Source organism: Tachyglossus aculeatus, chromosome Y4, assembly GCF_015852505.1.
Source record: "Tachyglossus aculeatus isolate mTacAcu1 chromosome Y4, mTacAcu1.pri, whole genome shotgun sequence".
NCBI classification, from domain to species: Eukaryota; Metazoa; Chordata; class Mammalia; order Monotremata; family Tachyglossidae; genus Tachyglossus; species Tachyglossus aculeatus.
In genome coordinates, this window is record NC_052096.1 from 3,804,496 (window position 1) to 3,826,215 (window position 21,720).

The 21,720-nt window shown below is 52.7% G+C and overlaps 1 protein-coding gene across 3 annotated transcripts; it reads left to right on the forward strand.

Moving 5' to 3' along the window:
- Positions 1-3,448: 3,448 nt before the first annotated feature.
- ALOX15B (arachidonate 15-lipoxygenase type B) lies at positions 3,449-18,796 on the forward strand. Of its 3 annotated transcripts, XM_038768801.1 has the most exons (14): positions 3,449-3,595; positions 7,260-7,482; positions 7,646-7,727; positions 8,230-8,352; positions 9,829-9,932; positions 10,251-10,423; positions 10,928-11,071; positions 12,141-12,344; positions 14,746-14,832; positions 15,178-15,347; positions 16,523-16,644; positions 17,054-17,154; positions 17,242-17,412; positions 18,509-18,796. In XM_038768801.1, the coding sequence occupies exons 1-14, from the start codon at positions 3,449-3,451 to the stop codon at positions 18,686-18,688; spliced, it is 2,031 nt and encodes a 676-aa protein (XP_038624729.1). In that variant the 3' UTR covers positions 18,689-18,796. The 3 variants fall into 3 exon arrangements, with proteins under 3 accessions (XP_038624729.1, XP_038624730.1, XP_038624731.1); XM_038768802.1 differs by lacking the exon at positions 14,746-14,832; XM_038768803.1 differs by lacking the exons at positions 14,746-14,832; positions 16,523-16,644 and having other exon boundaries at positions 15,178-15,333; positions 17,053-17,154.
- The last annotated feature ends 2,924 nt before the right edge of the window (positions 18,797-21,720 follow it).

The window sequence follows — 21,720 nt, forward strand, 5'->3', positions numbered from 1 at the left end:
GGCCTTGAAGTCAGAGGACCTGGGTTCTAATCCTGGCCCCACCACTTGTCTGCTGTATGACCGTGGGCAAGTCACCTCATTTCTCTGGGCCTCAGTTTCGTCCTCTGAAAAATGGGGATACAAGACCAGCTCACCCTCCTACTTAGACTAGGAGCCCCACGCAGGACAAGGGACTGCGTCCAACCTGATTATCTTTGTCTCTACCCCAGTGCTCAGTACAGTGGCTGGCAAAGAGTAAGTGCTTAACAAATACCATAAAAAGACAAATAAAAATCACCCAGAATTTTTGAGGCCTGGTGATCATCCTCTGGGGCTGACTCAGAGAAGAGTGGAGGGGGAGGTCTAGGGGAGCAATGGCGTGCAATCCATCAATCAGTAGTATTTATTGAACACTTCCTGTCAGTCAGTCAATTGTATTTATTGAGTGCTTACTGTATGCAGAGCACTGTACTAAGTGCTTGGGAGAGGACAGTACAGTAGTAATAATAATTGAGGTATATGTTAAGCACTTACTATGTACCAGGCACTATACTGAGCACTGGGGTAGAGGCAAAGATAATCAGGTTGGATGCAGTCCCTTGTCCTGCGTGGGGCTCCCAGTCTAAGTAGGAGGGTGAGCTGGTCTTGTATCCCCATTTTTCAGAGGACGAAACTGAGGCCCAGAGAAATGAGGTGACTTGCCCACGGTCATACAGCAGACAAGTGGTGGGACCAGGATTAGAACCCAGGTCCTCTGACTTCAAGGCCTGGGCTTTTTCTACTAGGTCCTGCTGCTTTTCATGTACAGAGCACTGTACTAAGCAGTTGGAAGAGCACAATGCACTACAAGCACGCACCTGTGAGACATGACCCCTACCCTTCCTCCATTCCATCGCCTTATCCCTGGACCTGCCCTGGTCCTTCCCTTCTCTCCCTCCTCCTGCTCCTGATCTCTCTTCCCGACCTGGTCGGTGAGGTGGGGGGGCAGGAGGGCTTCAGGGGGAGAGGGAAGGTCATGGAGAGGCCTCCCAGGAGAGGTTGAGTGCCATGGGAGGAGATGGATCAGAGGAGAATGGAGCTTGATGGACGTGGGCAGGATTTGACTATCACCCGGCCTGACCGGCTCTCTCACCCTGACGAGTCTGGCTCTGCTGGGGTAGATACAAGATAATCAGGTTGGACACAGTCCCTGTCCCATATAGGGCAAACAAACACATTCCCTGCCCTTGATGAGCTTACAGTGTAGACAAGATATGATCCCTGCCCTCAGGGAGCTTGCAATCCAATGGGGGATGGAGAAGGGGAAAGGAGGGAAAGAAAGGACCAGGGCAGGAAGTCAGAGCCGTAGATAGGGAAGGGGGCATCTGGGAACCTTGGTGGGGGGGGAGGAGGTGGGGAGGCTTCAGGCAAGACCTATGGGGAGCCCAGCTCTCTTTTTTGACCTCCTTCTTCTCCCTGTCCTCTGGGGTTGCTTAGTCCACCTGATCCTCCTCAGTTGGTTCTGCCAGTCAGGTAGCATTGCCCCTAAAGTGTTCCTCCTTGCCAAGCCCTTGCCAAGGCAGGGTGATGAGGTTCCAGGGAGGTTCAGAGAGAGATGGACAGATGAACCCCACCGCCCCTGCCATCACTACCCCCAAACCCTCTTGGGCCGCTCCCGCCTCCCCACCACCCATCATCATCATCATCATCATCAATCGTATTTATTGAGCGCTTACTGTGTGCAGAGCACTGTACTAAGCGCTCGGGAAGTACAAGTTGGCAACATATAGAGACAGTCCCTACCCAACAGTGGGCTCACAGTCCAAAAGGGGGAGACAGAGAACAAAACCAAACATACTAGCAAAATAAAATAAATAGAATAGATATGTACAAGTAAAATAAAATAGAGTAATAAATATGTACAAGCATATATACATATATACAAGTGCTGTGGGGAAGGGAAGGAGGTAAGATGGGGGATGGAGAGGGGGATGAGGGGGAGAGGAAGGAAGGGGCTCAGTCTGGGAAGGCCTCCTGGAGGAGGTGAGCTCTCAGTAGGGCCGACCCTATATGAAACCCAACCAGAAGCCAGGAATGGATTGGTCTCCCCATCCGGGCTGTAATGTGTCTATCGTTGTATTGCCCTCTCCCACGTGCTCAGTACAGTGCTCTGCACACAGTAAGCACTCCATAAATACGACTGACTGACTAACTCCTCACCAGTCCGTTCTTGAGGCTGGAATGGAGGATCCTGGGCCTGGGGATGGGGGGATCCTGTCCCATCCTGTCTGGGGCTCCCCCAAAGATTTGTCCAGACCTGCGTGGCCCACTGGAAAGGGCCCAGGCTTAGGAGTCACGGGTTATAATCCCCGCTTCACCATTTGTCTGCTGGGTGACCTTGGGCCAGTCACTTCACTGCTCTGGGCCTCAGCTCTCCATTTGCAAAATGGGGGTTCAATACCTGTTCCTCCTACACCTTAGTCTGGGAGCCCCGTGTGGGACAGGGACTGTTTCCATATTGATTATCTTCTATCTTCCCCGGCAGTTAGCAGAGTTAACAAAGTAAGCGCTTAATGAACACCACAGTGATTACAACCATTTCCCACCCTGTCTCTGGGGGCAAACCCAGGGATTTGCCGGCCTCACTGTGGGCAGGGAATGTGTCCACAGAGAAACATCGTGGTCTAGTGGAAGTCAGAAGGCACTGGGTTCTAATCCTGGCTCCAACACTTGTCTGCTGAGAGACCCTGGGCAAGTCATTCACTTCTCTGGGCCGCAGTTCCCTCATCTGTAAAATGGGGATGAAGACTGGGAGCCCAGTGTGGGACGGGGACTATGTCCGAACTGATTCTCTTGTATCTACCTCAGCGCTTAGAACATGCCTGGCACATAATAAGCACTTAAAAAATCCACAATCATTATTGTTATTATTATTATTAATAACTCTGTTGTACTGTCCTCTCCCATGCCTTTAGTCCAGTGCTCTGCACACAGTCAGCATTCTATAAATACCATTGATTGATTGAATGGAGGGCTTAAACTGCCCCTGATTCGGGCTCACGCTCCTGCTCTATTTTCTCTCCCTGTTCCCTTGTCCCTCTGTCTCCTTCCTCCCTCCCACCCCTCTGCCAACCCATTTCTCCTTCTTTCTGCTCCCGTCCCTCACTTGCGCCAGCCCCGGAGGCACACATCTCCTGCCACACCTGAATCTCCTCTCCACTCTGCCCAGGCTCTACCCCCTCCCGCCCCCGCAAGGAGCGACCCAGGTGGAATCCGGGCCAGGGCGGGCGCCGGAGCCTCCTTCCCCTTCCCACGTCTCTTCGGACTGGTGTCTGTCTGCCTCAGTTCCTCTCTGGTCTTCCCCGGGCCGGCGGCCAAATGGGTGTGTAGGCCTCGCCCTGGGCCGCCCAGGATTGGATAAATCACAGGGAAAGGGCAAGAGGGGTTCAGTCTCCAGAAGCTTCCAGTGCCGGACGGCCTTTGGAGCGCCATGGCCGTATATGGGGTCCGCATCATAACGGGGGGCTTCCTGGGGGCGGGGACCTGGGACCACATCTCCATCAGCCTCGTGGGGAGCGAAGGGAAGAGCCCCCCGCTCCACCTGGACACCTGCGGGAAGGACTTCTCCCGGGGAGCGGTGAGTGTCTGAGTGAGGACCCCGGAATGGAGGGAGATGGTGGGGGGCCGGCGGGGCTGGGGTCTGAGAAAAGAGCAGGTGAAGCTTGGTGGCAATTAGTCAGTCAATGGAATTTATTGAGCACTCACTATGTGCAGAGCACTGTACTAAGTGCTTGGTAGAGTGTGATAAAATACTAAGCAAGTCAATCATGAATGGATTTATAATAGTATCTGTCTCCCCCTGCTAGATTGTCAGGGCCTTGAGGGCAGGGATCAATAATAATTAGGAAAAGAAGAATTATCATTAAGCAGTGAGTCTTGTGCCGCGTTCTGTTCTAAGCTCTGGGGTAGATATAAAATCATCAGGTTGGACACAGTCCCCGTTCCACATGGGGCTCACAGTCTAAATAGGCGGGAGCAGGATTTAATTAGAGAAGCAGCGTGGCTCAGGGGAAAGAGCCCGGGCTTTGGAGTCAGAGGTCATGGGTTCAAATCCCGGCTCCGCCACTTGTCAGCTGTGTGACTTTGGGCAAGTCACTTAACTTCTCTGGGCCTCAGTGACCTCATCTGGAAAATGGGAATTAAGACTGTGAGCCCCCCGTGGGACAACCTGATCACCTTGTAGTCACCCCAGCTGTTAGAAAAGTGCTTTGCACGTAGTAAGCACTTAATAAATGCCATTATTATTATTATTATTATCCAACCAGTCGGGTGTGCCAGATGTGCATCCCGCCGGACCACCCTTCCCAACCCAATTTGTGGGCTCATGAGTAGCTTAGTGGCTAGAGCCCGAGGCGGGGAGTCAGAAGGACCTGGGTTCTAATCTTGGCTCTGCCAATTGTCTGCTGTGTGAACTTGGGAAAGTCACTTCACTTCTCTGGGCCTCAGTTCCCTCATCTGGAAACTAGAGATTCATTCATTCAATCATATTTATTATTAATAATAATAATAATGGTATTTGTTAAGTGCTTACTATGTGCAAAGCACTGTTCTAAGCGCTGGGGGGGATACAAGATGATCAGGTTGTCCCACGTGGGGCTCAGAGTCTTCATCCCCATTTTACAGATGAGGGAACCGAGGCACAGAGAAGTTAAGTGACTTGCCCAAAGTCACACAGCTGACAATTGGCGGAGCTGGGATTTGAACCCATGACCTATGACTCCAAAGCCCGGGCTCTTTCCACTTTCTCTGAGCGCTTCCTGAGTGCAGAGCACTACTAAGTGCTTGGAAAGTACAATTCAGCAACAAATAGAGACAATTCCTACCAAGCAACAGGCTCACAGTCTAGAGATGAAGATGAGGAGTGTGAGGCCAAAGTGGGACAGGGACTGTGTCCAACCTGATTACCTTGTAGAACAGTGCTTGGCACATAGTAAGTGCTTAACATATACCATAATTATTTGTAATTATATGTATTATAATAATGACCCAAAAAACAGCCCTTTCCCCTCTCTCCGGCATCTACCTCTCTCCCTGACCTCCAACCCTAGTCTGGCTTGGGTGGGGCTTCCTAGGATGTTCGGAGGGAAGGAAAGGAGGCTTGAGTTGCAGCCAGAGAGAATCAGGAGAGACACGAGGGAAAGGAGGTGGGGTTTCCATCCCTGGAGAACTTTAAGAAGACCACACAGCACTGACCTCTAGACTGGAAGCTCCTTGTGGGCAGGGAACCGATCTACTGACTCTGCCGATCGGACATTTCCAAGCGCGTAGTACGGTGCTCTGCGCACAGTAGGTGCTCAAGAAATACCACAGATTAACCTGTCTAGAGGCGGGGGGTTGGACCAACTGACCTAATAATTATAGTACTCGTTAAGCACTTACTACGTGCCAAGCCTCGTTCTAAGCAATGGGGTGGATACAAGCTAATCAGGTTGACCTTTTGAGTTTATTCCCAGTCCCAGGATCTTCCAAATTGTACATCCACTTCCAGGAGTCAAAGAGGAAGCAGTGGAAAGGGCATAGGCCTCAGAGGACCTGGGTTCTAATCCCAGCTCCGCCACTTGTCTGCTCTGTGACCTCAGGCAAGTCACTTCACTTCTCTGTGCCTCAGTTCACTCGGCTGCAAAATGGGAATTTACTACCTGTTCTCCCTCCTACTTAGACTGTGAGCTCTGTGTGGGACTTGTTTGTCTTCTACCTGCCCCAGTGCTTTAGTACAGTGCTCAGCACACAGTAAGAGCTTATAATTATTATTAGGTGAACCTTAATGCACTTAAAGCCTCTGAGATTGTCCCATATCACTGAACAGTGACCCAGAAATTCTGGGACTCTTGATGTCTTGATCCCCACATCTGTCTCCCAAATCCCGGGGCCTCCCTCATCTCCTCCTCCACTGCCCCAGCAGCCTCTCCTCTTCCTGTCCCCCATCCCTCAAACCCCATCCTCCCATCCTTTCCTTCCCAATGTAGTAACAATAATAACTGTCATATTTGTTGAGCTCTTACTATGTGTCAAGCACTATACTGAGTGCTGGGATAGAAACAAGATCCCACATGGGACTCATAATCTAAGGAGGAGGGAGAGTAGGTATTGAATCCCCATTTTGCAGATGAGAGAACTGGGGCATGGAAAAGGGAGGTGACTTGTCCAAGGTCACACAGCAGACGTGGCAAAACTGGGATTAGAATCCAGGTCCTCTGAGTCCCGTCACCTTCCTGACACTTACTAGCCTGAACTTTTCCAACCCCTCAGAGAAAGGAGATGTAGGCCCCAAGATCAGATATTGGACGGAACAACTGGGGGAGAACCCCCACTCCCACCCCCAGACCCAGAAAGTCAGGTTGAGAGAGGCAGGAGGAATGCAAGAGGAGAGAGAGAGAGAAGGGATAGAGAGTTACAGGAAGAGATCAATAGCCAGAAAGAGAGACAGGAGAAGAGGCAGAGAAAAGAGGGAGACTGAAAAAGAGACAGGAAGAGATTGATAAAGACAGAAAAACTGGAGTAGAGAGTGAGAGACTGGAAGACACAGGAAGAGATCAATGGGCGGAAAGAGAAGGAGAGAGTAGAGACAGAGAGAGACAGGAAGAGATTGATAAAGACAGAGAAAGGAAGAAAGCCAGAGGAAACAGACTGAAAGAGAGAAACAGAAGGGACAGAAGAAAGAGAATGAGAGTCACAGGAAGAGAATGATAAGGTCAGAGATAAAAAGAGAGACCGAGGAAGAAGAGAGACTGAAAGAGAAAGATGTATGAAGAGATCAATAAAGAGACACAGAGAGAGGAGAGAGACTGAGAGACACAGGAAGAGACTGAAAAAAACAGAGAGAACAGGAAGAGAAAAAGAGATAAGAAAGACAGAAGGATGTTCTGTTCTTAGGGACAGAAATGTGGGAGACGTAGGCTAGGCATAGCTATGACTTGTGGCCAATCTTCCCTGGTCTCTACCCCAGTGCTTAGCACAGTGCTTGGTCCATGAGAGTGCTTGACAAAGCCCACAAACACCACCTAGAAAGCAGCAATAAAGGCAGGGAGTTGGACAGAAATCCAAACTGCCAAGCCACAAGAGTAGGAGCAGTAGTAGGCGTATTCATTAAGCACTTACTGTGTGCAGAGCACTGTACTAAATCCCAGGAAAGACTACACAGGAGTGGCGTCACGGCTGGGGAGAGGGGAGGGGGTGTTGGGAAGGCTTCCTGCCCAAACCAGGGAGGCCATAACACTCTCCTGCTCACCCCCGTCCCTCAGGAGGAAGAGTTCACCGTCTGCTCGGAGCCCGTGGGTTCGCTCCTGTTTCTGCAACTGCACAAGGCGCCCCTGTGGTTGCCCACACCCCTGCCCCTGCCCCTGCCCCCCGACGCCTGGTTCTGCTCTTCTGTGCATCTCATACCCCCGGAGGGTCCCCCCCTGAACTTCCCCTGCTACCAGTGGCTGGAAGGGGCCTGCACCCTGGTCCTGAGAGAGGGCACCGGTAAGCCCGTGGCACTGCCCTCGCCCACCCTCCCTGGGCACGGTGGGCCGGAGAGGACCTGGTGGGGGGTGGTTACCTGAGGCGGGTGGGGGGTGACCTATGTTGGAGGCTGGGAGCTGGGGTTTCTGTCTCCATGCCCCCCAACTCCTGGTTCCTTTGGCAGCCAAGCTGGCCTCCAGCGACACGGTCCCCCTCCTCCTGGAGCAGCGAAGGGGTGAACTGCAGAAGAGGCAGGGGACCTACAGGTCTGAGGATGGAGAGGGTTGGGGGGTGGAGGGTGGGCTTCAGGTCTGCGGCCTAAGCGGGGGTCCATCCTCCACTGTGGGAGGATTGGGTGGAGGGGCAGGGGGCTTGGGAATCAGAGACCGTGGGTTCAAATCCAGGCTCCACCACATGTCTGCCGTGTGACCTTGGGCAAGTAACTTAACTTCTCTAAGCCTCAATTACCTCATCTGTAAAATGGGGATTAAGACTGTGAGCCCCGCGTGGGACAACCTGATCACCTTGTATCCCCCCCAGCGCTTAGAACAGTGCTTTGCACATAGTAAGCACTTAACAAATGCCATCATTATTATTATTATGGGTCTGCAGCCTGAGCTGGGGTCCATAGAGAGAAGAGGGGGGTGGGGGACTGGGGCTGGAGTCAAGGAGCCCCCCTGGGTCAGAGGGGAAAGAGCGGGTTTGGAGTGAGGGGTGGGAGTGGGGGGAAGGTGCAGCAATGCCCCACCCCCACCTCATCCCCTCCAGGTGGAAGACCTACGCCCCAGGTTGGCCCCACTGTGTGGACGTGGAGGCGGTGGAGGAGCTGAGCCCGGACGTTCACTACTCCTTGGGCAAGAGCATCAGTTTCTTCCTCAAGGCCAGCTCTGCGTGAGAACTCCTGCTTCAGCCCTCAGCCTCCACCCCCGCCCAGCTCCCTCCGCTCCCACGTCTTCCCTGCCCAGCCCCCCTTTCCCTGCTCCCCCTCACTCCCACCTCTTCCCTTCCCAGTCCCCTGCTTCCTGCTTTCCCCACTCCCACCTCTTCCCTGCCTCCTCTCCCTGCTCCCCCCACTGCTCCATCTTCCCTTCCCTGTCCCCCACCTTCTGCTCCCTCCACACCCACCTTTTCCCTTCCCAGCTCCCAACTGCCTGCTTCCCCTACTCCTCCCTCTTCCCTTGCCCCTCTTCCTGCTCCCGGCCATAATTTTCTTACTTCAGTTCCCTCTCTAGGCTTCCCCCAACCTCTTTCCCCACAACTTCTCCAGGTGCTTTGTCTCTGTAATTTTTCCCTTTCCCCATCTTTCATCCCTCTTGGCTTCTCCGACTAGAAAGCACTATAATTGCTCCCTATTATTATAGTGACTAACTCCCTGACTCTGCTTAGGGTGCCCCATTAAACAACTCATTTTCTGGTGCTTTGTTCTGGGGTTTCTCGGGGTCCTACACCTCAGGGTGTTGGTGAAATCTGATAGAAGGGGAATCAGTGACCGAGGAACCAAAGCGACTACCCAATAATTGGTCTTCTCCCCGCTTGTTTCAGCAGCATGACTCAGTGGAAAGAACAAGGGCTTTGGAGTCAGAGGTCAGGGGTTCAAATCCTGGCTCCACCAATTATCAGCTGTGTGACTTTGGGCAAGTCATTTCACTTCTCTGTGCTCAATTACCTCATCTGGAAAATGGGGATTAAGACTGTGAGCCCCCCGTGGGACAACCTGATCACCTTGTAACCTTCCCAGAGCTTAGAACAGTGCTTTGCACATAGTAAGCGCTTAATAAATGCCATCATCATTATTATTATCTAAGGCTGCCCTACAGTGATAGTAATAATATAGTACTGATTGTTGTATTTGTTAAACACTTACTATGTGCCAAGCACTGTTCTAAGCATTGGGGTAGATCAGGTTGGACACAGTCCCTATTCCCCATGGGGCTCACAGTCTTCATCCCCATTTTACCAATGAGGTAACTGAGGCACAGAGAAGTGAAGCGACTTGCCAACACGTGCTGGAGCTGGGATTAGAACCCTCATCCTCTGACTCCCAGGCTTGTTCTCTTTCCATTAGGCTATGCTGCTTCTCACAGTAGCCTCATGGTTCTTGGTTTCCATATTGCATTTTCCCAAGTTCCCAGTGGAAAGACATGGGCAAACTCTCAAAGCAAGGGGGAAACTATCACAGAGAAAATCCAGCAACTGAGAATTAGTCACACACACACACATATATATGTATATATGTATATGTATATATATCCCCTCCTTTCCTCCCCTGCAACCCCATCCCCCAGCACCACTTTCCTGGTTTGAAGGGGAGCAAGCTCAGATTCCCCCATCTTTCCCTCCTGGCTCTCCCTGCCACCCATCTCTCAGGTTCATAAAGCTCAAGATGAAGGGATTGTTGAATGATGCTTCTCCCTGGAAGGACCTGAAGGATTTGAGGCAGATTTTCAGTATCCAGAAGACCCCAGTGTACGGTGAGGGGACACGGACTCGGCCTTATTCCTCATTTTTCAGCCTCTTCTTCCCTTAGGAACCCGGGAGTCCCGGCTCTCCCTGCCCCAATCCCAGACTCTCTCCTATAACCCCTGCTCCCCTCTGGACCCCTAAGATTTCATATCCCTCTACCCTCCTGGGACCCAGATGCCCAGTTTCCCCCTTTAGACTGTAAGCTCGTTGAGGGCAGGGAATGTGTCTCATATTATTCTATTGTCCTCTCCCAAGTGCTTAGTACACTTACTGCATACAGTAAGTGCTCAATAAATACTACTGACTAGTCCCCTCACCCCCCACAGAGTATGTGGTTGAGCACTGGAAGGAAGACGAGCTCTTCGCCTCGCAATTCCTGAACGGTCTAAATCCCATCCTGATCCAGAGATGCCGCCAACTCCCGCCCCACTTCCCCGTCACGGACGCCATGGTGGCCCCGTTCCTGGGCCGGGGGACCAGCCTGGATGCCGAGCTAAAGGTGAGACAGTTTCCCTGGCATCTGGCCTCTCCTCTCCCATTTGCAGCTCTCCCTGATTCCATCCCTCGTCTCTTCGCACCCTTTCCATTGCCATACCTGCCAAGGTGACTGATGTTTGGCCAAGACCACCCCTTCCATTGGGCCTCAAGGCTGGCCTCCTTTGGCCGAGGCTCTCCCTTACCCTGTTCCCCTAAGTTGGTCTCAGATTTGCCGAGGCCCTCCCTTACCCTTTTCTCCAAAGTTGGCATCTGATTGTCCGAGACCGCATCTTACACTGGTTCTGCCAGCCTCCCACCCTCCGTCCCTGCCCTTAGACCTGGTTGTCAGGGTGGCAGATGATCCCATAGGTAGTGGGATGAGGGTCTTCCATTCATTACTGTGTGCAAAGCACTGTACTAAGAGCTTGGAAGAGGACACTACAACAACAAACAGACACATTCCCTGCCCACAAAGAGGGTGTGGATTCCCTGAGCCCCATGGCTCTCCTGCTCTGCTCTCTCCCAGCGGGGGACCATGTTCCTGGTGGATTACAAGCTGCTGGACGGGATCCCGGCAGGGCAGATCAACGGGAAGCAGCAGTACGTGGCGGCCCCACTCTGCCTCCTTCAGCAGCCCCCTGGCCGGCCCCTGCGCCCCATTGCCATCCAGGTACCAGACCTGGGGCAGGGGGCGGGGAGGGGGGAGACCGGGGCAACAGATTCCCCCTCACACCTTCCTCTGGGCCTCTCTTTTTTTGAATGGTATTTGGTAAGCGCTTACTGTACGCCAGGCACTGGGGTAGATGCATGGTAATCAAGGTGTCCACAGGCCCTGTCCCAAGTGGGGCTCATATCTTAATCCCCATTTTACAGATGAGGAGACTGAGGCACAGAGAAGCGAAGCGACTTGTCCAAGGTCACACAGCAGACAAGTGGTGGAAACGAGATTAGAACCCACGATCCTTCCGGTCATGCTGCTTGTCCCCATGCTGTTCCTTCCTACTCCTGCCCCCGTGGGAACCCCTAAGATTCTCCCCCAGAGGCATTCTCCCCTCCTGGGACCCAGACATCCTGCCTGGGGATGGGCGAGGAATAAAGGGAGTAAGTCAGGGAGTCATAGAAAGGAATAGAAGAGGAAAGGAGGGCTTAATCAGGGAAGGCCTCCTGGAAGGGATGGGCCTTCAAGTGGAAAGAACATGAGTCTGTACGTCAGTGCACCTGGTTTCTAATCCTGGCTCTACCATCTACCCGTTGCCAGCTGCGTGACCTTGGGCAAATCACTTCACTTCTCTGGGCCTCAGTTTCCTCCTCTGTCAAATGAGGATTCAATACCCGTCCTCCCTCTCTCTTAGACCGTGAGCCTCAGGTGGGGACAGGGACTGATGTCCGACCTGATGAATTTGTATCTATCCCAGAGCTTAGACCATTGATTCAATACCCGTCCTCCCTCCCTCTTAGACCGTGAGCCTCGGGTGGGGACAGGGACTGATGTCCGACCTGATGAACTTGTATCTATCCCAGAGCTTAGACCATTGCTTGGCTCACAGTAAGCACAAAACAAATACTAGTAATAATAGTGAGGATGATGGTAATGAGATGATGATGATGTCATCTGATTCCCAGACCTGAGCTGTTTCTACAAGGCACACTTCCTCCCGGCGCTGACTGTCCGTGTCGTCTGTGTCTCCCTGTTCCCCGGTGGCCCCCTCTCCCTCCGTCCCTCACCCCTGCGCCCCCAGCTCAGCCAGACCCCCGGGCCGGACAGCCCCATCTTCCTGCCCAGCGACTCCGAGTGGGACTGGCTCACGGCCAAGACGTGGGTCCGCAGTGCTGAGTTCGCCATCCACGAAGCCGTCAGCCACCTGGGCCGTGCCCATCTCCTGCCCGAGGTCTTCTCCATTGCCACCCTGCGCCAGCTGCCCCTCTGCCACCCGCTCTACAAGGTCAGGGGGAAAGCGGGGGGACCGGAGGACATGGGGGAATCTGACCCCCAATCAATCAATCAATCAATCGTATTTATTGAGCGCTTACTATGTGCAGAGCACTGTACTAAGCGCTTGGGAAGTACAAATTGGCAACACATAGAGACAGTCCCTACCCAACAGTGGGCTCACAGTCTAAAAGATAATAATAGTATTTGTTAAGTGCTTACTATGTGCAAAGCACTGTTCTAAGCACTGGGGGGGGATACAAGGTCATCAGGTTGTCCCACATGGGGCTCACAATCTTAATCCCCATTTTACAGAGGAGGTAACCGAGGCCCAGAGAAGTTAAGTGACTTGCCCAAAGTCACACAGCTGACAATTGGTAGAGCTGGGATTTGAACCCGTGACCTCTGACTCCAAAGCCCGGGCTCTTTCCGCTGAGCCACGCGGCTTCTCTATCGATTTACCAGTCAGTGGTGTTTATTGAGCGCGGACTGCGTGCAGAGCACCGAACTGAACGGTTGAGAGAGGGCAGTGTTATTGGTAGACAGGATCCCTGAACTTGAGAAGTTTAGAATCTAGTCAGTCAATCGCATTTATTTATCCCGGCTCCACCAATTGTCAGCTGTGTGACTTTGGGCAAGTCACTTCACTTCTCTGTGCCTCCGTTACTTCATCTGTAAAATGGGGATTAAGACTGTGAGCCCCCAGTGGGACAACGTGATCACCTTGTAACCCCCCGGCGCTTAGAACAGTGCTTTGCACATAGTAAGCGCTTAATAAATGCCATTATTATTATTTATCGAGCACTTTCTGCAGGCAGAGTACTGGGCTAAGTGTTTGGGAGAGGACACTAGAACAATAAACAGACACATTCCCTGCTCACAACGAGCTGACAGTCTAGAGGGGGAGACAGACAATAGAAATAAAGAAATGACGGATAGGGACGTAAGTGCTGAGGGGCTGGGAGCGGAGATCATCATCATCATCATCAATCGTATTTATTGAGCGCTTACTATGTGCAGAGCACTGTACTCTGCACATAGTACTGGGGATGAAGGAAGGGAGGGAGTCAGGGTGACGCAGAAGGGAGTGGGAGAAGAGGAAAGGAGGGCTTAGTCAGGGAGGGCCTCTTGGAAGGAGATGGGTCTTCAATAAGGTTTTGAAGCAGGGGAGAATGATGGTCTGTTGGTTATGAGGAGGGAGGGCATTCCTTGGGCAAGAGGTTGGCATCGAGAAAGATGAGATCAAGGTACTGTGGCCTGCTAGGTGCAGAGCACTGTTCTCAACGTTTCCCTGCCCTCAAAGAGCGTAGAGTCTACTGTGGGCAGAACACTTTACAGAGCACTTGGGAGAGGACAGTATAGTTGGTAGACAGGATCCCTGCCTCCAAGGCGCCTACGGTATGCTGGATGCAGAGCACTATACTGAGTGCTTGGGAGTTGGGAGTTGGTAGGCACCATCCCTGCCCTCAAGGAGCTGACAGTCTTTTGGATGTACAGCACTGTACTGAGCACGTGGGAGAGTACAGATGTTTGATAGACACAATCCCTGTCCTTGAGGAGCTTCCAGGCTACTGTGTGCAGAGCACTATACTGAACGCTTGGAAGGCTAAAGTACAATTAGCGAGCAATCTATCAGTGGTTCTTATTGACTGCAAAGTAACTTTCTAAACCCTTGGGGAGGTACAATATAGTAGAGTTGGTAGATGCAGCCTCTGCCTACCAGGAGCTTACAGTGCAGAGTGGGAGACGTGCATTAAAATAAAGTTTAAATTATTCATTTATATTACTCTCTGTCTTGGCCAATCACCAGTCTGCCAACTCTGTTCTATTGTATTCTATTGAACTCTCCCTAGTGCTTAATACAGTGCTCTTCACTGTCCCTCCCTCCCTCCTCATCTTCTCACCTCCCTTCTTCCTTCCTTCCTCTCTTTCTTCCTCCCCCTCCTCCTCCCTTTTCTCCCCCCCTTGCCACCTCATCTCCCTTTTTCCCTCATCCTCTCCCCTCCTCCCTCCTCCCCTTCCTTCCTTCCTCATCTCCCTCTTCCCACCTCATCTCTCTTCCCCCCTCCTCCCCTCCCCTCTTCCCTCCATCTTCACTGCTTCTGATGATGATGATTCATTTCCATAAGTGTGCCATGGGGCTGGGGTGAGTGTCAAAATGCTTAAGTTGCCATACCCCCGATGCAGACCCCTCAGCTAACCCCCAAACCACACGGGCCGGGGTCCCAAACCCTCGGCTATCCCCTCCTCCTGCTCCTTCGCTTTCGTCCTCTCCAGCTCAGTATTCCCAGGAGAAGGGGGTAGGGGCAGGAAGGAACCAACCGGGAAATTCATTTCTAAATGGGATGGCGGTGGGGAGGCTAGGAGCAGAGAGACAGAACCCTAACCAGGCCTCTCCCCTGGTCTTCCCCCAGTTGCTGATCCCCCACACACGCTACACCCTGCACATCAATGTCCTGGCCCGCCAGCTGCTCATCTCCCCTGGTGGGGTGGTCCAGAGGGTGAGAGACAGAGGGCCCCCGAAATGGAGACCCCGGAGGGATGGGTGGCCTTGGAGTTGGAGACTGGGGAGGCTGGAGAGGGAGACGAGGTCGGAGGAGGGGAGGCCAGGAGGGAGGAGGGAAGAGGAGGAGGAGAGGAGTGGGAGGTGAAAGGAGGAGGAAGGATGGGGAGGGAGGAGGAGAGATGAGGGAGGAAGGGAGATGAGGCGGGAAGAGGGGAGGCAAGGAAGGAGGAGTGGGAGGGGAGAGGAGGAGGAAGGACAGGGAGGGTGGAAAGAGTCCCCAGGGGCCGGCCAGGAGGTGGGAGTGGGGGTGAGGGGGCCTCCAGCCAACCGGGCCTCTCAGTCCACAGCGGTGGGCGTGAGCGGCTTCACTGAACTGGTGCGGAGAGACCTGGAGCAGCTGACCTACTCAACCCTCTGCCTCCCCGAAGATGTGCGGGCCCGAGGGGTCTCCAACTTGCCGGGATATCACTACCGGGATGATGGGCTTAAGATCTGGGGGGCCATAGAGAGGTGAGACCCAGCAGGGTGGGTGCCCAGGGTGGTCTCCCTGGGCGGTAGAGGGGAGGCCTGGCAGGGAGCGGTCAAGGTGAGGCCCAGTGGGGGATGATAGAGGTGAGGCCCAACAGGAGACAGGAGAGGTGAGGTCCAGTGAGAGGTGGTAGAGGTGAAGACCAACAGAAAACGGTAGAAAGCTGAGGCCAGCTGGGGCAGTAGAAGGGCCTCCACCACTTGTCTGCTGTGTGACCTGGGGCAAGCCACTTCACTTCTCTGTGCCTCAGTTCCCTCATCTGTAAAATGGGGATTGAGGCTGTGAGCCCCACGTGGGGCAGGGACTGTGTCCAACCCGATTTGCTTGTATTCACCCCAGCGCTTAGTACGGTACTTGGCACATAGTAAGCGCTAACAATTACCATCATCAGCAGCAGCATCAGAAGTGTGAAGCCGACGGGGTGGTAGAGAGGTGAGGCGGGGGGGGGGGCAGGGTGGAAGATGGTGGGAGGTGTAATAATAATGCTTACTATGTGCAAAGCACTGTTCTAAGCACTGGAGAGTGTTACAAGATGATCAGGCTGTCCCATGGGGAGCTCACAATCTTAATCCCCATTTCACAGATGAGGGAACTGAGGCACAGAGAAGTGAAGTGACTTACCCAAAGTCACACAGCTGGCAATTGGCAGAGCAGGGATTTGAACCCGTGACTTATGACTCCAAAGCCCAAACTCTCAGGTGTCGAAAGGTGAGGCCTCAGAGGGCCTGAATAGAAGGGTGGGAATGTTGGTTCTAGCCTCAGGTGTGGAAGAGTGAGAGGTTTGGGTTTTTTCATGGTATTTGTTAAGCACTTACTATGAGTCAGGCACTTTACTAAGCACTGGGATAGATACAAGCTTATCAGGTCGGACGCAGTCCATATCCCACATGGGGCTCATAGTCTTAATCCCCGTTTTACAGATGAGGGAACTGAGGCACAGAGAATTTAAGTGACTTACCCAAGGTCACACAGCAGATAAGTGGCGGTGTCTGGATTAGAATCCAGTTCCTTCGGATTCCCCGGCTCGGGCTCCATCCACTAGATAGCACTGCTTCTCTAAGGGGTTGGAGACAGAGCGGCGTAGGGAGGGTGGCAGGGCTGAGGGGGGTGGGAGGAGCGGAGAGGGCACCCCTGAGTCCCCATCCAACCCTCTCAGCTACGTGTCAGAAATCGTCGGCTTCTACTACGGCAGCGACGCGGCCGTGGAGGGGGACATGGAGCTGCAGGCCTGGGTGTGGGAGATCTTCGCCGAGGGCTTCCTGGGCCGGGAGACCTCAGGTACCAGGAGCCTTCCCAGACTGAGCCCCTTCCTTCCTCTCCCCCTCGTCCCCCTCTCCATCCCCCCCATCTTACCTCCTTCCCTTCCCCACAGCACCTGTATATATGTTTGTACATATTTGTTACTCTATTTTACTTGTACATATCTATTCTATTTATTTTATTTTGTTGGTATGTTTGGTTTTGTTCTCCGTCTCCCCCTTTTAGACTGTGAGCCCACTGTTGGGTAGGGACTGTCTCTATATGTTGCCAACTTGGACTTCCCAAGCGCTCTGCACACAGTAAGCGCTCAATAAATACGATTGATGATGATGATGATGATGATGACCCAGGCGTCCCCACACCCCTCACCCCCAGCCCTTTATTGTCCCCGGGACCCGGGCGCCCACTCTCTCCATCCTCTCTGCAGGGGTCCCCCCCTCGCTGGAGAGCCGGGCCGCCCTGATCCGTTACCTCACGATGGTGATCTTCACCTGCTCTGCCCAGCATGCCGCTTTCAGCGCCGGGCAGGTAAGAGAAGCTGGGCCAGGCCGGACTGGGGGTCTGGGGGCCGGGGACTCCTGGGATCCCGGACCCTCACTCTGGTCCGGGGCTCAGTTTGACTTTAGTGCCTGGATGCCCAACTTCCCGCCATCCATGCAGCTGCCCCCACCCACGGCCAAGGGCCTGGCCGGCCCCGAGAGCTTCCTGGCCTCCCTGCCTGACATCAACGCCACCTGTGACATCATCATAGTGCTCTGGCTCCTGAGCAAGGAGCCCGGTGACCTGGTGAGGAGCTGCCACCTCATTATTATTATTATTATTATTATTATTATTATTATTATTATTATGGTACTTGTTAAATGCTTGCTTGGAGGGAAGCACAGTTCTAAGCACGGGGTAGATACAATTTAATCAAGTTGGACACAGTCCCTGTCCCTGTCTTAATCCCCATTTTACTGATGAGGAAACCGAGACATAGGGAAGTGAGGTACATTCATTCTCTCAATCGTATTTATTAAGTGCTTACTGTGTGCAGAGCACTGTACTAAGCACTTGAGGAAGTACAGTACAACAATAAACAGTGACATTCCCTGCCCACAACAAGCTCCCAGTGTAGGGCAGGGGAGAGGTTGTTTTGTGTTTTTTTGATGGCATTTATTAAGTGCTTACTATGTGCAAAGTACTGTTCTAAGCGCTGGGGAGGTTACAAGGTGATCAGGTTGTCCCACGGGGGGCTCACAGTCTTCATCCCCGTTTTACAGATGAGGTAACTGAGGCCCAGAGAAGTTAAGTGACTTGCCCAAAGTCACACAGCTGGCAATTGGCGGGGCCGGGGTTACTTGCCCAAGGTCGCACAGTAGGCAAATGGCTGAACTGGGATTAGAACGCAGGACCTCTGGCTCCCAAGCCCAGGGTTATGCCTCTAGGCCACGTTTCTTAGCAAAGACAATAAAAAACAAACAAAAGATAAAACCAAAAAACCATCCCCTGCCCACAAGGAGTTTCCAGTCTAAAGTGTGGCCTAGTGGAAAGACATGGGCCTGGGAGTGGGAAGCAGCTGGGTTCTAATCCCGGCTCCTCCCCTTGTCTGCTGTGTGACCTTAGGCAAATTACTTCCCTTCTCTGGGCCTCTGTTCCCTCATGTGTAAAAGAGGGATTAAGACTGAGCCCTATATGGGACGGGGACTGCATCCAACTCGATTCTCTTGCATCTACCAAAGTGCTTAGTACAGTATCCGGCACATAGTAAGCACTTCACAAGTACCGGAATTATTTTATCGTGATTTTTATTAGAAGAGAGTTTACAATCCAGAGGGGAAGAGAGACGTGAATAGAAATCCATAATTTGGGGGGTGGGTCTTAACCCCTTCTGCCCTCCCAGAGGTCCCTGGGCTGCTTCCCAGATGCACATTTCACAGAGGAGGCTCCTCGGCGGAGCCAGGAGGCATTTGCGGCGCGGCTGGCGGAGATCTCCCGGCAGATCCAGGAGCGCAATGCCCGCCTGCCCCTGCCCTACACCTACCTCGACCCCCCCAACATCGAAAACAGCGTTGCCATCTGACCCTCTGCCCCGCCTGCCCTCACTTGCATGCCATTTTCATGCCCCACTCCCTCAGTCAGTTCACGTGCTCCTACCTTGCGGAGGCGGGAATGAAGTCAGCGGGCCTGGTGCGGGATATCGGCGGTTGGATTTTTTTTCCAGCTCTGATGAAAGTAGGGGTTGGCACAATGCCATCCTTCGGAGCGCTCAGCGATATTTCTGTGGGCACTGGGTGCCCAGGGCTGGGCAAGATCAGGAGCAGGCATGCCCCCCAACCTTGAGGAGCTTCTAATCCACTGGGGTAAATAAATGAACAATCAATCAGTGGTTTTTATTATTGTTATCAATAATAATGATGATAATGGGATGTGGTAACTGCTCAACAAGTGTCAGGCACTGTACTAAGCACTGGGGTAGAGACGAGATAATCGGGTTGGACGCGAGCCCTGTCCCACATGGGGCTCACAGTCTTCATCCCCATTTTACAGAGGAGGTAACTGAGGCACAGGTAAGTAAAGCAACTTGCCCAAGGTCACACAGCAGACAAGTGGCGGAACAAAGATTAGAACCCAGGTCCCCTGGTTCTCGGGGCCAGACTCTTTCCAGTAGGCCACGCTACAGGCTCGTTCAATCAATCAATCAATCAATCATTCATTCATTCAATCGTATTTATTGAGCGCTTAGTGTGTGCAGAGCACTGTACTAAGCGCTTGGGAAGTACAAGTTGGCAACATATAGAGATGGTCCCTACCCAACAATGGGCTCAATCAATCAATCAATCAATCGTATTTATTGAGCACTTACTGGGTGCAGAGCACTGTACTAAGCGCTTGGGAAGTACAAGTTGGCAACATATAGAGACAGTCCCTACCCAACAGTGGGCTCACAGTCTAGGAGTCTATTTACTGAGCACTTATAAGCCACTGTAGTAAACACTTGAGAGAGGACAACATAACAGAGTTGGTGGACATGTTCCCTGCCCACAGTGAGCTTACAGAATGGAGGGGGAGACAGCAGCTAATATGTAAAAAAATATTACAGATATGGACATAAGTGCGGCAGGGCTGAGGGAGGGATGAGTCAGTCAGGGAGCGGTGAATAAAAGGAGCAATTCCAAGTGCAAGGACAATGCAGCAGAAAGTGGGAGAAGAGGAAAGGAGGGCTTAGTCAGGAAAGGCCTCTTGAAGGAGATGGGCCTTCAGTGAAGCTTTGAAGGCCGGGGAGAGCCGTTGTCTGTCGGATCAATCAATCGTATTTATTGAGCGCTTACTGTGTGCACAGCACTGTACTAAGCGCTTGGGAAGTACAAGTTGGCAACATATAGAGACGGCCCCTACCCAACAATGGGCTCACAGTCTAGAAGGGGGAGACAGAGAACAAAACCAAACATATTAACAAAATAAAATAAATAGAATAGATATGTACAGGTAAAATCAATAAATAAATAGAGTAATAAATATGTACAAACATATATACATATATACAGGTGCTGTGGGGAAGGGAAGGAGGTAAGGCGGGGGAGATGGAAAGTGGGATGAGGGGGAGAGGAAGGAGGGGGCTCAGTCTGGGAAGGCCTCCTGGAAGAGGTGAGCTCTCAGTAGGGCCTTGAAGGGAGGAAGAGAGCTAGCTTGGCGGATGGGCAGAGGGAGGGCATTCCAGGCCCGGGGGATGACGTGGGCCGGGGGTCGACGGCGGGACAGGCGAGAACGAGGCATGAGGTAGAGGAGCGGAGGGTGCGGGCTGGGTTGTAGTAGGAGAGTAGCCAGGTGAGGTAGGAGAGGGCAAGGTGATTGATGGCTTTAAAGACAAAACAAGGCACAACCAGGCAGAGAGGATGCTTGAAAGGGTACGAGGGCCAGGGGTGAACTGGCCCCTGGGGGAGGGAGGGGCTGTTCTTGGGGGTTCTGGAGAGTTAGGGGTTGAACAATCATGAGGATGAGATGATCAGCAGTTCAGCAGCTTGGCTTAAACATGCCTGCCGGGCTGACTTTGGGGGTGATTGACAGCCTGTTCTCATCCTTGGGAAAGGGGAGTTCCCCTCCCCACCTCACCTCACCTGTCTGCACCCTGCTTTCTCCTCGCCCATGAGGTTCAAGTAGTCAGAATAATTATAATAATAATGATGGCATTTATTAAGCGCTTACCGTGTGCAAAGCGCTGTTCTAAGCGCCGAGCACTGCTGCTTAGTACAGTGCTCTGCACATAGCAAGCGCTCAATTAAATACGACTGACTGGATGACCATCAGGAATGGGCTTGGGAATGGCATCACCTCTGAGAAGAAGGACGGGGGAGGAGTGTCTGTGCAATGAATAGTGTATTTGTTAAGCACTTACTATGTTCCAAGCACTGTACTAAGTGCTGGGGTGCAGACGAGATGATCAGATTCGGACACCAGCCCTGTCCCACATGGGGTTCACGGTCTAAGTTGGAGGGAGGAGGATTTACTCCCCATTTTACAGATGAGGAAACCGAGGCACAGAGGAGTGAAGTGACTTGCCCAGGGTCACACAGCAGGTAAGTGGCAGAGCCGAGATGAGAACCTAGGTCCTTTGGCTCCCAGGCCTGGGCTCTTTCCTCTAGACCACACTGCTTCGACGTCTTTTACTAGGGGAAAGATTGAGGGAATCAATCAATCGATCAATTGTATTTATTGAGCGCTTACTGTGTGCAGAGCACTGTACTAAGTGCTTGGGAAGTACAAGTTGAACTGCAGGAGGGAGGGAGGGGAGACCCCAGTTAGCCCCCCGGGTGTCCTTGACCCTGCCCTAGAGAAGCCTACAATCAAGGCACCCTGACCCCGACCCCTGAGCTAACTCCAAGACACTGCTGGATTATCCGCGGGCCGATGTAGCGACACGCCCTCGGCAAACCTCCTCCACCCACCCCTTCGCCTTCAGACCTTCTCCAAATCATTAAAGGCCTCACATGCCCTTGGTGGGCACAATACCCCCTGCCCACATGCTCTCTCACTGTACTCTGTGCCGCAGGCTGGGTCCCCCACCCCCGGTGCCATTATCGCTTCAATTGGGCACATTTCGGCCCTGAAATGGGT

Bases quoted from the DNA above. Each gene is read 5' to 3' on its own strand.
- ALOX15B (XM_038768801.1), top strand. From the start codon at position 3,449: ATGGCCGTATATGGGGTCCGCATCATAACGGGGGGCTTCCTGGGGGCG. The intron at 10,424-10,927 runs GTGAGACAGTTT...GCTCTCTCCCAG, and splicing joins GCCTGGATGCCGAGCTAAAG to CGGGGGACCATGTTCCTGGT. The intron at 16,645-17,053 runs GTACCAGGAGCC...TCCTCTCTGCAG, and splicing joins CCTGGGCCGGGAGACCTCAG to GGGTCCCCCCCTCGCTGGAG.